This window comes from Agaricus bisporus (assembly GCF_000300575.1).
Source record: "Agaricus bisporus var. bisporus H97 unplaced genomic scaffold AGABI2scaffold_2, whole genome shotgun sequence".
Classification (NCBI taxonomy): Eukaryota; Fungi; Basidiomycota; class Agaricomycetes; order Agaricales; family Agaricaceae; genus Agaricus; species Agaricus bisporus.
The window spans coordinates 2,864,328-2,876,761 of NW_006267355.1; the positions used below are offsets into that span (position 1 = coordinate 2,864,328).

Here is a 12,434-nt window from a genome sequence, read left to right on the forward strand (position 1 = left end):
CTCCAATATGAAATCATCACTGATCTCATACTAATGTTTGTGTAACGTGTTATTTTATTTATGTGGTGCCACTGATGCTTAAAGCTTAAACCGTCGCACTACAACGTCTATTCAAAAGATGTGATAAAACTACGTGTTTCGATAAGACGTTCATTATATTACTGAGCCGGTGGCTCCGATTTACCCACATGTAATGACAACTTTGACGTTGCTGGGGTACTCTCGCTTTCGATATCGACATCGAAAACTTCTGCTTGCCCACCAGCAGGCGAGTTAGGGATATCAGTGCTAGACTTTAGCGGAGGTCGACCCGCCCTCCACTTGTAGCCAGACTTAATTTCGAAATAGAAGCAAGGCAATGAAACGACCAAAGTAAGGACGCCCAAGATAACGAATGTTAACCCTACGCCGATACCATCAATCACAGGTTGAATGACGGAGATGATGATAGCACACAAGGCAGATCGAAAGAAATTGGTCTATACCGACGTGGTGAGAACGCCGACTTGTCAGAATAAAAAAAGGAATGTTATCCTCACACATGCGCTAACGGCGGAGCCTTGACCGGGTGCTAAGTCAATCAGGAGTGTAGTAGTCGCATTCATAACCGTCATGGAAATAAATCCAACTGCAGAAGAATGCTCAGCACATTTTGAATAAAACAATAAGAATGCTTACTGATCGATTGAAGAATTAGGGGTACGGCTAAATGAACTCGTCGCTCTATACACCAACCATAACCCATGGCAGCACCTGATAAAATTACGACCATTTCCGCAAGGTACTTGAGTCGAGCCTATAGCTGGGTTGGTTATACCGACTCTGAACCAATAAATTGGATGGACATACTCTTTCTATAGGAAACTCGGGTAATTTGCCGACGTCACTCACTCCTTCAACTAACAACCTATTCTCTAAATCACCGGCCGTGGTCAAGATCTCGCGAAGCCGTTTTTCTTCCTGCTTATATCGTAAATCGAGGTATTTCCCTACAAAACTTGTTCCAAGAGTCATTGTTCCTCCGATCGCAAGGTAACAGAGTCCTATCCTAGTTCCATCAAGGAAAGGATAAGCCACTTCGAACAGTGACGCTAGAGAAGCCACGACAGCAAAATAGACGGCATATGACATAGCATTTAAAACGAGTGGAAAAAGAATGTTGCATTTTAAGAAAAGCGGGAAAGGATTTCGGCTTTGGAATTTGACTGTTGGCGTCGACGTGGCGTGAGGCGGCGGAGTTATTGTTTTACGCCCGACAATGAGTATAATTGGAGTATAAACCACTTTGGAATGTGAATGCTGACGCCTTGGCAATGTTTCGGGAAGGAACCTGTAATTGATATGAGCTTGTTTCCGCCAGAAATAGATCAATCCGAAGACCTACAACAAGAGTACTAAGAGGCACAACGAGACCGCAATACACAAAAACCAAAATAAAGACCTCGTATGAGTTAGTAATGCATACCAAGAATCCCAAGTTTGAAATAATCACCTCCATCCAAGTCCTTGAGCTAACGCACCGCCGATCACTGGACCAAGAGTAGGTCCCGTCTAAATTGCAGTTGGCATTGTGGCATAACAAGTATGTTGCAATCACCATTGTTCCAAGAGAAAAAACCCCATAAAAACCACCTCGTTCCGCCGCAGTTGAGATATCAGAAATGACGCCAGCACCTGGGAATTACATTACCATGTGAGTCATTAATTAGCGTCAATAACAACCCTGGCGTACCTATGGCAATGGTACTCGATGCTCCAGTGGATTGAACACAGCGCAATACCATTAGGAGCCAATAGTCCGACGTTGGGACAAGTGCTAAACCAATGGAGGAGAGCGCCAGAATTAGAAGACAAATTAAAGCTACCGGTCGGCGACCCATAAAATCAGACATCGGTCCAAAAAACATCGGAGCTTGCTCATTCTTAGCTAACAAAGTATGCCAGGAAGAACACCAATCTCACTAATTGCCTGAAAAATGACATAGACCGTCACCTATTTGACGAGGTCATCATACCGGTCCCATCCAAAAAGAGGATATTTTACGGTTAAATTAATCAACTCAATTGACTTGTGAAAAGTTCTCGAAATGACAGGAATTGCTGGGAGATATAAGTTGGTGGTGAAAGGACTAGATATAATTTGTGAATGGACTGGGTTTATCGGAGGAGGTTCAAAAATACCCAAGGAAAGCCGTCAGAGCGATCAGTGATACTACAAACCACTTCTCTCTCTTGGATAGGGCCGTCTTCAAGTCAAGAAGGGCATGAGCACTTGTCGTTGGGTCACACGATGATAGTTGATGGTCTACGGCATCTTGTTGATGGAGCTGTTTTTCTGACATAGGGTATAAGAGGGAGGGGGGTATAAGAGAGAGGGGGATTCTGTGACCGTTCCAAGTGACCTGGTGAGTATATATCTACGGGTGGGAGAAAATATGCGCCATTGCGAGAACTGGGTTGATTGTTGTCGAAGCATCTTGCCGATGAAGCATGTGATCATTAAACGCAACGTGCCGAGGGATCTTCCGTTCAGGGGCCAAAAGCTACTGGCCTCGTGGTCCCCCAAGACATAGTACAGCTGAGATATAATCCGAGTGGAATTGCGGGATATCGCCAGCAATGAAGTGAGCACGCACAAGCTTGATCTGTGCATAGGATCTTTCTTCAATAATCTAATCACTCCTGCGCCGCACAAGATTTTGTTTTCTCCTGCAAGACGGAAGATCTTGATGACGGTGAATATTAATGTCATTGCAATTATATCAAAGTCGGCACCCACCGTTATCGGTCCCTGGGAGCCGAATGACTTGGGATAATAGTGCCGTACATGTAATGCCGAGATGCCTGGTGCTACTCTCGTGTACCTTCCGTACAAAGTTTGTGATGTCCGGTATTCTGAAGTCCACTTTAAGTATACAACTTCAATGACCGTTTCTCCGATCGCCGTGACGTTGTTGCTACATCTCATGGATCTTGGTTCAGCAGCTTCAGTCAATAATGCGCCTCCATCTTATGGCTCGGGAGCAAGAAATGTCCACATGGGATAGATTGTCCGATTTTTGAGCAGCTCATGTAACTATCGCACCTGCATATACCAGGTTTTGACCAGGTAGATTTTCGTAATCAAATTGACATTCTTCGGCAATGTTAAAAAAGCTTGTGAGAGTCCCGTGTACCCCGTGTATGATTGGTACGCGGATTATAGAAAATGCGGTGATCCTACTGTATCTCAGATCTTCTTCACTTCGGCATGTTGGAATCTGGTCCAAGTTCTGGACCAAAGGGGTAATGAATGGGCTATCAAAGCCCTACGCAAAGCAACCGGTAGGAACGAGGCGGTGGGGTCGATGTGTTGGCTATATGGTATGGCGGTGGTGTCGTCCTCCGCAAGGTTTAGCCCGACAATGCTCCACAGTGTCGCCTAGAAACGAGATACCGGAGACAAGCTAGAAGTGCGATTTTTTCATACAGAAAGCAGGGACAGATTGTAGCGAAATGAAACGAAACGAATACGGCGCAGCACGTTAGTTGCCAGCAAACGAGTGTCAGCAAAGTGATCCTTAATCAATCACGTGATGGTACCCCGCGGGCTGAACAAAAATCAAAACTTGTTTGCATGTGAACAGATCCACGCTGTTAACTATTGTCCCCTTCGGGGTGACATACGAAAAAATTGGAACGATACAGAGAAGATTAGCATGGCCCCTGCACAAGGATGACACGCTTTTCCGGAGTGGTAGACCTACGGGTCTCAATATTTATTTTACTTTTTCAAAGTAAAAATTCGTTTGTACCGACGCATCGCGAGAGGTATAAGCATACCCTCCTATACATAGCTCACACTGCGTGACATGAATATCAACAATTAGGTTACTTTCTATTAACCATTAGCTAGTATCATAAATCACCAAGAAACTTTTACATATATGTACATGTATCAATCAACAATAAGCTAAATCATAAACGTATTGGCCAACCATTCCTTTAAGAATCGAGTGCTAAACCCCTTCTCGATTTTCTTAAGCTCATCCACATTACCGCGATTTGCCGCGCGAAACAAGCCTTCAACTTCCTCCCACCTCTGACCATCAGTTGGTATAACAACCATAGCGTCCACTTCTTCAGCCGAACGAGGTTCGGCGCCGTCAACATCAGGCTCGATTTCCATTTCCTGTTCAACGTCTTCGCGTCCGTTGATTTTTAATTGTGCATCGTTAAGTTCACGAGGCTCATTCTCGACGTCGACTTCTCCATTTAACTGGGGCTGCATAGAATCCGGTTCAACTTTTATCAATCGGTCTTCAACTTCATGACTGTCCTCACCCATCTCCTCGTCTTCCTCTTCGCTACCGGGGGAGATATCCATCATCCCCGAACCTTCATCACTATCCTCGCCTTTAATCGGAATCTCAATCTCTTCTAACACATCATCATCGTCCGCTCCCAGTATTTCATCCTCAGGCATTTCTTGTACTTGTTGTTGCTGTTCCTGGGATATGTTCCTCAAAGGAGACAACGCAACGCTCGATACTCGCCTCTGCTCTCTTTCCAATGCCTCTTCTTCCCTGCCCATCTTCGCTAACCTGTTGAAATTCCCGGCCCTGGTCCCAGTCAATGGTTGATAAAGGGACGCAACCTCCGCTGATGCACGTTCAGGATCCACAAATCTGATTTCCAAACTTTTTCTTCCCTTACTACCACCACCGCCAACGCTAGAATTTCTTCGTTCGATGATTGGGGAAAAATTGTCCGCGTCCGGATGTACGACAAAGAAAGGAGATGAATGTGAGGAGTTACCCTCCATAGCGTCGATTTTCACCGTTTGATCGAATTCCAAGTTGGTTCCAAAACTTTGGGAGGTGTTCTGGCTCCTCGGAATGGTTGAAGAAATGTTCAATGCGTCTTCCATCAGTTCATCCATCCTGCGATCCGCACTCTCCTTCATCTTCGCCAACACCTCCTTCAATTGGATTAGACTCTTCACTTTATTCCACGCCCTCAAAACGACATCCTCCGTAAACCCGAATTCCTCCGAAAACATCTTCACAACTTCAAAGCCCACTTGCTGTAACTGTAAATTTTGATTATCATCTTCTGTAACAATGGATGACGAAACATGTGAAGCTCGTGAAGATGAACGACGGATCATTAGAGGCGGCTGTTGCTGCTGTAAAAGTTGTCGATGAGCGAGCTCTTGTCGTAAGTTGATTGAACGTGAATTAGAGGGTTTCGAGGTGCTCCCAATGTTACCAGTAGAATGTCGTTCAGGGCTTTTCGCTGCCATGGTTTCGGGGAGTGGTGCCGGAGGGGCAAAAACGTCGGTTGCTCGCCGTTGAGCTGATGAAAATACCCGACACTGTTATTACGGAGACTGATATACGAAGACGAGTGGACGCACCATTCATAACTCGACTTGGACCAGCTCCTGGAGTGCCTTGTGCGTTCGGGGTTAGCAGCTGGGGTGGCTCGAGTGGTAAAGGAGTAGATTGATAGTGTCCGTTAACAAAAATCTCCATGCGGGGCTTGATTACCACTGATTCGTCAGGTTCCTCAGCTTTCTGTTTGCCCTTCTCTCTCCGTCGTTGCTCGGCTGCTTGATGTTCCAAGTCACCTTCAGTTTGAATACCATTGACGCCTTCACTATTGCTCTTCTTCCCGCGTAGAGGTGGCCACGTTGCTTCGGCTTCAACTGTATCATCGCTTTCCTTCGTGGTGGGAGGGCGGGGCGAAGGAGCCCAATGTGCTGCAGTCTCTTCATCATCGGTACTTCCCTCCGTAAAACTCTCCATAGATACTTTCTTTGTCTTCTTTTGAGTCCTGTTACCAAAAGCACCTTCTATAATAACCGGCAGAGGTTTGGCCTTCCTGGGAGGAGGGTTAGGCTTATGATGGGGTGGTGATGGAAGATCTTCGAATGGATCGTCGTCCGAGGCGCGCTTCGATTGAGAAATCATAGTGAAATTATTTCTGTTGAGTTTTCCGTGTTGTTTCGGTTGAGCCGGTTTAGGTGGGGATAACGAAGGGCTGCGAACGTCGTCTGCAAGGGTATGTTCTTCGTGTTCATCTCTGATGGGGGGGAAAGGACTTGAGTGAGCAAAAGTGATAATTTTGTACGGGCTCCGTCCTACCGAATATGCTGATGGGGCTCTGTTTTGTCCAGCGCTTTCTCGAGACTCGCATTCGGACGACCGTTCAACTCCGGGGATAAGTCATTATCAGACATCTCTTCTTCCCCATCAACTTCTTCTTCGATCCCAGGCATTTCCTCTCCGATTTTACCCAGACTTTCACCCATGTTCCCATTTTGAAATATCTCGCCACAATAATCCTCAGAGCCGACCGGTCTGGGATCATCATCGCTCTCGTCTTCGTAATCACCGTCATCGCCATCGCCATTGCCATCGCCATCCTCATCATCATCATCATCATCATCATCATCATCATCATCATCATCATCATCATCATCATCATCATTATCGCGACCAGCTTCATTGCTACGTTCATCGCCATGAACGATCTGTTTCTTTGACGTAGAGGCAACTGGATCAATTCGGGCCTCTTTTTTGACTTCAATCTTCACTTTTCCATCCTTTGAAGGGCCAACAGTCTTTGGAACGTTCGTGCTTGGACTTGGCCAACCTATGCGCGACCGCTGGGCTTCCTGGCTATCATAATCATCCTTGACCTTCGGTCGTTTCACAGCGCGTTCCGAGTGAGAGCCGTTGGCTGCTCGTTTTTTAGGGGAGGCATTAACATCGTTATTGTGTTTTTGTTGGTATGCAAGAATGCGCCGGTCGAATTCCGCTGCATTATCTATGTAACGAGATCGCCAACTTTGCCAGGGATGTCTAATACTCCAAGACCATTTCTTGTCAGCCTAAAAAAAATGAAGTTTAGGAAACAGGTCAAGCTATACCGCGTGTTAAACGCACGTTTTCCGTCAATTTTTTATAAACCTCGTTTCCAGAACGTCCTTCCTTCCGGGTACAATATACAGCAAGGTACTTGGTGAGAAACTTGTCCTCCGCGTCTGTAAAAGCAGTCCTTTGGCTTGAGATTGCCACATAAGTACATTTGACGTAATGATATCATCAAGAGAAACTCGCCTTGGTCTTTTCTCTGCTACGTCGGCTACACCGTTGGTAGCTTGATACTTGGCAATTCTATCGTCAAAATAGTCTCTGTAGTTCTTGTAATGGTCGCGCCAAGACTGCCAGGAATGCCACTCGGCCCAGGGGTACGTCTTTGGCTGCCACAAAAGTCTATAGGGGATCATAAGCTACAGCGAGAGATTGACCTACATCTTCAACTAGCGTCTGGTAGAGTATTTTTCCAAGGCGTCCAGAAGTGGTTGGACATTGCTCGGCGAGGAATTCAACGAGATGGGTGTCTTCTGTCTTTGTATAGGGATTGCGCCTGTCGAATTCTAAGGTTTTAGGGGAAAGGATGATAAAATATAACTACTTACCCCAACATGATGACTGCAGTCGCCAAATCCGCGACGCGGTCCAATTTCGTGGGGTCACGTCACGTGCCATGACACTGGCAACGTAAGCGCTGATCGCTAATTATGGCACTTGTGCTATCCTTGTAAACAATCCCATGCTCGTGGAAATTTGGAATTATGGATAACGCTGAATATCAGGGTTTCGGTCGGCATATTCGGCCGCGATGATACCCAGCAGCAAGTATATCACCAGACCACCCGAGATTTCTGGAGCTGAGCGGCTTTTCCTTCCTTTCCGCCGCGATCCATGATTGGTAAAAAATCATCGTTGGAGCATGTCGTTGACTCGCCCGACATAGAGGAACCTCAATCGTCTGAAATACATGACCTGGAATTGAAGTATACCTTATCGAAGAAAGAAAAATGGTTCATTGTGGCCTTGATCTCTCTGATATCCTTCTTCAGGTGAAGCGCCTATCGTTATTCTTTCCAATTTCCTCCGAATAACGCCCGCTTTTATCCAGTCCTTTCACCGCCAACATATACTTTCCCGCAATCCCGACAATGGCTAGAGCTTTCAATAAATCAATCGAGCTCATAAACCTGACTGTGATGATCCAGTCCGTTTATTACTGTTATTAAATGGGCTTAATTCGTTTGACAGGTGACCGCCTTTGTGATCCTTCAGGGTACTGGTGAGTCCATATGGCATATGACATCTCCGCAGAACGTGTTCAAGTCTCGGAATGATTTCCGATGAATAGCTCCTATGGTCTGGGGAACGTTATCCGATAACTTAGGCCGCCGGCCAATTGCTGGTGCATGTCTCCTGATCCTGATGCTCTCGTGTATTGGAATAGCCCTAACGCCGACATCGGCGTATTGGCTCCTTCTGGTTCTGCGCTGCCTTCAGGCAGCTGGGTCTGCCCCTACTCTTGCTTTAGGTACGTCATTTGTGTGAGATATTTCATATTCAATCGATATCACTCGCTCAGGTGCTGGTGTGATATCGGATATCTCGACCCCAGCAGAGCGAGGCGGGTTTTATGGCGTTTTCGCTCTTGGTCCAATGGTGATTACTTGATTCAAAGTGCAATATCTGAATCGAACCACTCATTCATTAAATCTAGGCGGGGCCTGCTCTTGGGCCCGTACTTGGTGGTGCTTTGGCCAGAGGACTTGGTTGGAGGTATTATCCCATTAAACCCGTCTTGTCGGTGCTTATCTGATCTTCAAGGTCTATCTTTTGGTTTCTTTGTATTGCGGTTGCGATATGTCTCGTCGTTTTGATAACGTGCGTCTCTGACAGACTAAATGCCCCGTAATGGGACTGAATTCGAACCTATACCTAACCTTAGATTGTTGCCCGAAACCTTACCAAGTCGTCAAAAATCCCAATCACGTAGTCTCAAACTACTGTATAACCCGTTAATACCCATTATAGGACGCAAAAACAGAACTTCTCAGTTGTCATCTAATCGTAACACCTCACAATCGCCTCCACATAAACCGCGATTCCAAAATCCTCTCCGCCTCCTCCTCAAAAAGAACATCGTTCTAACACTACTCATGAACTCCTCGGCATTCTCAGTCTTCTTCGCTATAGTCACATCGTTATCCACATTATTCGAAAGAACCTATCCCTTCTTGAATGAATTGACAATCGGGTTGTGTTTCCTCGCTACAGGAGGTAGTATGGCCTTAGGTACGGGTATTATTGGCAGATTTCTTGATTGGAGATATCAAGTTGAGAAACGCCAGCTGAGAAAGAAACTGGAAGAGGCCTTGGGGGAGGCTGAGTTGGAGAGGAAGTTGAAGGAGGAGGATGTGAAAGATGTTGATAAATTGGTTGAATTTCCTTTGGAACGGGTATGTCTAAATTTAACCAAACATTCAACGTCCCTCACTCGATTGAGTTTCTTTTTTCGATTAGGCTCGCCTCAAATATCTTGCTGAGGCAACAGTTATTTTAGGAATATGTTCAATGGGACATGGATGGTGCCTTCAACAGCGAGTTATGATCGCAGGTCCTCTCGTTCTACAAGTTATCAGTACGCAAACCACTTTTGGTCGTTTTGTTTACCTATCATATATCAATACTGCACACAGTCGGTCTGATAAGCATGGCAATAATGAATTCGACTACTACACTTTTGATTGACCAAGCACCAGGTCAAGGTTCCTCAGTATCTGCCTGCGTAAGTCCTCTCCTCCGTCCATCCTCTCTCATCCTCAGAAAAATAATACTCGTCATTAGAGTAACTTGTTTCGCTGCACATCGGCTGCAGTAATCGTCACAATCGTTCAGCCCATTATCAATGCCATTGGAGTTGGCTGGACATACGTTTTATTCGCCATATACGTGTTCGTCTCTATACCTTGTGCCTATGTTTTGATCAAGTTTGGACCAAGGTGGAGAGCGAAAGAGAGAGAAAGGATAATCGGTCCTTCTACTTCTCAACCCGAAAGCGATCCATCTGCTTGTGGCGACGAAAAGAGAACTTCTGATTCTTTTCCTTCGTCTTCCCCTGTATCTTTGATATCGCCAAATGTAGAGAAAAAAAAGTCGGGCGAGGTTCTCCAAGAAAAGAGGGAGGAGTAACAAATAAACGATTGTGAACACCGTAGAACTATAACACTCGTTTATGTATCAATATGGGATGTAGCATTTTCTTCTGACATCGTAATTTAGAAACCGAGGAAAATTTCGAGGCATCCCCTACAAGCAGTGATATAAACCTTTACGGGAGGTATTGGAAGGCGATGATGGAGGACCAAGAGGGTCTTCAAGTGTGATTTCCATGTTCCTGTTAACTCTTCGAGTTACAGTTGAGCCTTCACCAATAATTCCTCTTCGTTCATTTACGACACCGGGGGCAGTCGCTGGGTTCATCGCCTTGATCGCCTCGTAGATCATCCTGTGAACGTCAGCTTCAGAAAGGTGAGCGTCACTTACGGTGAAAAATTAATTTCAGTATTAGATAGCCACAAAAGTTGAGAACATTGGATCTTACCACAATATAGAGTCCGTCTGATCCTCCTCATTGTCATTGACTTCACCATCAATTTCCTCTTCTTGAGTTTCCTCTAGCTCTTCCTCTTCCTCATCCTCGTCTTCCTCATCCATCTTTTTTCCTTTGCCATACTCAGATTCATCATCCAACTGTTCCTTTTCTTCATCCTCTTCTTCAGAGTCAGTCAACTCTATTATGTCCTCTGACCGTATTTTTATTTTTGGTCTGACGTCGTCGTCATCTGAATCTTGTGTGAGATCTATGACTTCTGGAGCAGGCGGCATGGATAATATGGAAGAAAGTTGAGTTTGGATTTTCCAAACGCGAGTGATTTAAAGGCCGCAAATAACCTTATTGCAAAGAAGTGTAGTAGAACTTTACAGTTTGAACATTTAACTTCTTTGGTGGCGCAGAATTATGGGCATAACATTATACATCCTCAGCCCGCTCAGTGATAGCCATAATCACGGGTTGAGTGAGTGACAACTCCGCAATAGCGATTTTAATTCTTCGACGGATAAAAATCATCTGGAAAGGTCCGGTGGCGTAGTATGCTGCCGTACTGTTGCCTCTCGACTTCTCCGAATCACTTTTTGGATGATTTAATATGACAGGATCTATATCCCACGCCAAGATTAGGTAGTTGTGACACTGAGCTCTTTGCATTGAATGTCATGCACCATCGAATACTAGTAACTATATCATGCACCCAAACTTGGAGTGAGCTTACCTCACAAACACCCCCTCCTGCGATGCGCCTCATCCTCTCCTCTTCTCGACACCCAAGAAATAGCGCCTACTCTACCGAAACCGGCCAAATACTTTACAAAGTGGATAAACCACATAAATTTGGTTCTAGCATTGCGACTATAAGAAAGGCTGTCAAGACCATTGATGGTGTCTGGCAGGGAGACCTTGACTCTAAATATGCGGCGGAATCGTTCCTCGTTGATGATAGTGGCGAAATGGTAGTAGGGGAGCAGAATGAGTTGGAGAAGAAGAGTGGCGAGCGTCGTTCCATGGACTCTCAAGATGCTCCTTTCGTGGATACTGATTCCGAAAATGATAACTTACTGGGACGTAGTACGAATGGTCTACCCGTGCTGGAGGGTAATTTTGCCTTTCACGCGCAGGTCGAGTTCCACACATTTAATTCGACACACTTTCGGTATAACAGCTTGGACATACCTGTTAACAAATATTTCCGTAAGGAGGGATGGTCTTGGTACGGCAGGTGAGTAGTTACATTGTCAACTTGAGATGTCCGCTAATGTTTTTGTTTCATTGAAAGGGGACGGGTGTTCAAAGCATCCGATGGTACAGACTATCGATGGAATCTATGCGCAAAATATCTTGAAGTAAGTCAATCAGGGGAATTTGATAGCCATAATTGAATCTCAACGACGACCTCAATTCATTAGATGGTAAAGAACGATGGAACGAAAAAGCAGTTGGTCAGATTCCGAGAGCACAGACCATCGCTTGGTCCATTTATGAAAGGGAGACCAGCTGTGTTGGAAGTCGATGACAGTTGTGTGCCTATCCTCGATGAGATCATGATGACTTTCATTTATTGCCAGAAATTGAGGAAGGACAGGCAAAAGAACGAGAGAAGAAGCGCATGAATGGAGGCGGGAGAAAGGGATAACTTTTTGTATTTTCTGAAAATGAAATCAATTGTCTGACGCGTTTTTTCATCAAGGATAAGCGGCACTCACAAGTTCATAGCCGTAGCGGTATTTACGGCCACACCAAGTTTTGTAGCTAGTCATTCTGTAATACGAGGGTGATAATGGGCTATACTAGAAATTAAATTGGTCGAGCTCACCAAGAGCGAGTCACTGTGCAGCTTTTCGGTCCAAAGGAGGCTGTTCCGTGCTTTCAGGGCTCTACGATGTTTGGTCAAAGGGTTGAGGGCTGTTGAGGGTAAACAGGGAATGCCAGATCACAACACCGCTACACAAAGTTTGTGT

At 45.4% G+C, this 12,434-nt stretch overlaps 5 protein-coding genes across 5 annotated transcripts; 2 read left to right on the forward strand and 3 right to left on the reverse strand.

The window, feature by feature from the left end:
* Window positions 1-89: 89 nt before the first annotated feature.
* Window positions 90-2,345, reverse strand: AGABI2DRAFT_200580 (hypothetical protein). The gene is made up of 11 exons (XM_006458671.1): window positions 2,182-2,345; window positions 2,045-2,129; window positions 1,963-1,993; window positions 1,733-1,912; window positions 1,598-1,674; window positions 1,493-1,551; window positions 1,385-1,441; window positions 850-1,330; window positions 679-796; window positions 540-628; window positions 90-479 (listed from the first exon to the last, which is right to left on the reverse strand). Exons 1-11 carry the CDS (start codon window positions 2,340-2,342, stop codon window positions 159-161), a joined length of 1,659 nt encoding a protein of 552 aa, XP_006458734.1. The 5' UTR covers window positions 2,343-2,345; the 3' UTR covers window positions 90-158.
* A 2,765-nt stretch (window positions 2,346-5,110) lies between these two features.
* On the reverse strand, window positions 5,111-5,456 carry AGABI2DRAFT_190937 (hypothetical protein; the record flags this gene model as incomplete). The annotated part of the gene is made up of 2 exons (XM_006458672.1): window positions 5,399-5,456; window positions 5,111-5,337 (listed from the first exon to the last, which is right to left on the reverse strand). Coding segments are annotated over exons 1-2 (234 nt in total), but the record flags the coding sequence as incomplete, so codon positions are not given.
* Window positions 5,457-7,734: 2,278 nt separating this feature from the next.
* Window positions 7,735-10,049, forward strand: AGABI2DRAFT_183682 (hypothetical protein; the record flags this gene model as incomplete). The annotated part of the gene is made up of 12 exons (XM_006458673.1): window positions 7,735-7,912; window positions 7,972-8,056; window positions 8,112-8,142; window positions 8,212-8,391; window positions 8,443-8,519; window positions 8,578-8,636; window positions 8,685-8,768; window positions 8,854-9,316; window positions 9,381-9,498; window positions 9,557-9,645; window positions 9,705-9,891; window positions 10,003-10,049. The coding sequence occupies exons 1-12, from the start codon at window positions 7,755-7,757 to the stop codon at window positions 10,047-10,049; spliced, it is 1,578 nt and encodes a 525-aa protein (XP_006458736.1). The 5' UTR covers window positions 7,735-7,754.
* Window positions 10,050-10,120: 71 nt separating this feature from the next.
* On the reverse strand, window positions 10,121-10,622 carry AGABI2DRAFT_190938 (hypothetical protein). The gene is made up of 2 exons (XM_006458674.1): window positions 10,462-10,622; window positions 10,121-10,398 (listed from the first exon to the last, which is right to left on the reverse strand). The coding sequence occupies exons 1-2, from the start codon at window positions 10,572-10,574 to the stop codon at window positions 10,167-10,169; spliced, it is 345 nt and encodes a 114-aa protein (XP_006458737.1). The 5' UTR covers window positions 10,575-10,622; the 3' UTR covers window positions 10,121-10,166.
* Window positions 10,623-11,117: 495 nt separating this feature from the next.
* Window positions 11,118-12,143, forward strand: AGABI2DRAFT_200586 (hypothetical protein). Its single transcript, XM_006458675.1, has 3 exons — window positions 11,118-11,695; window positions 11,753-11,819; window positions 11,883-12,143. The coding sequence occupies exons 1-3, from the start codon at window positions 11,136-11,138 to the stop codon at window positions 12,084-12,086; spliced, it is 831 nt and encodes a 276-aa protein (XP_006458738.1). The 5' UTR covers window positions 11,118-11,135; the 3' UTR covers window positions 12,087-12,143.
* Window positions 12,144-12,434: the final 291 nt, after the last annotated feature.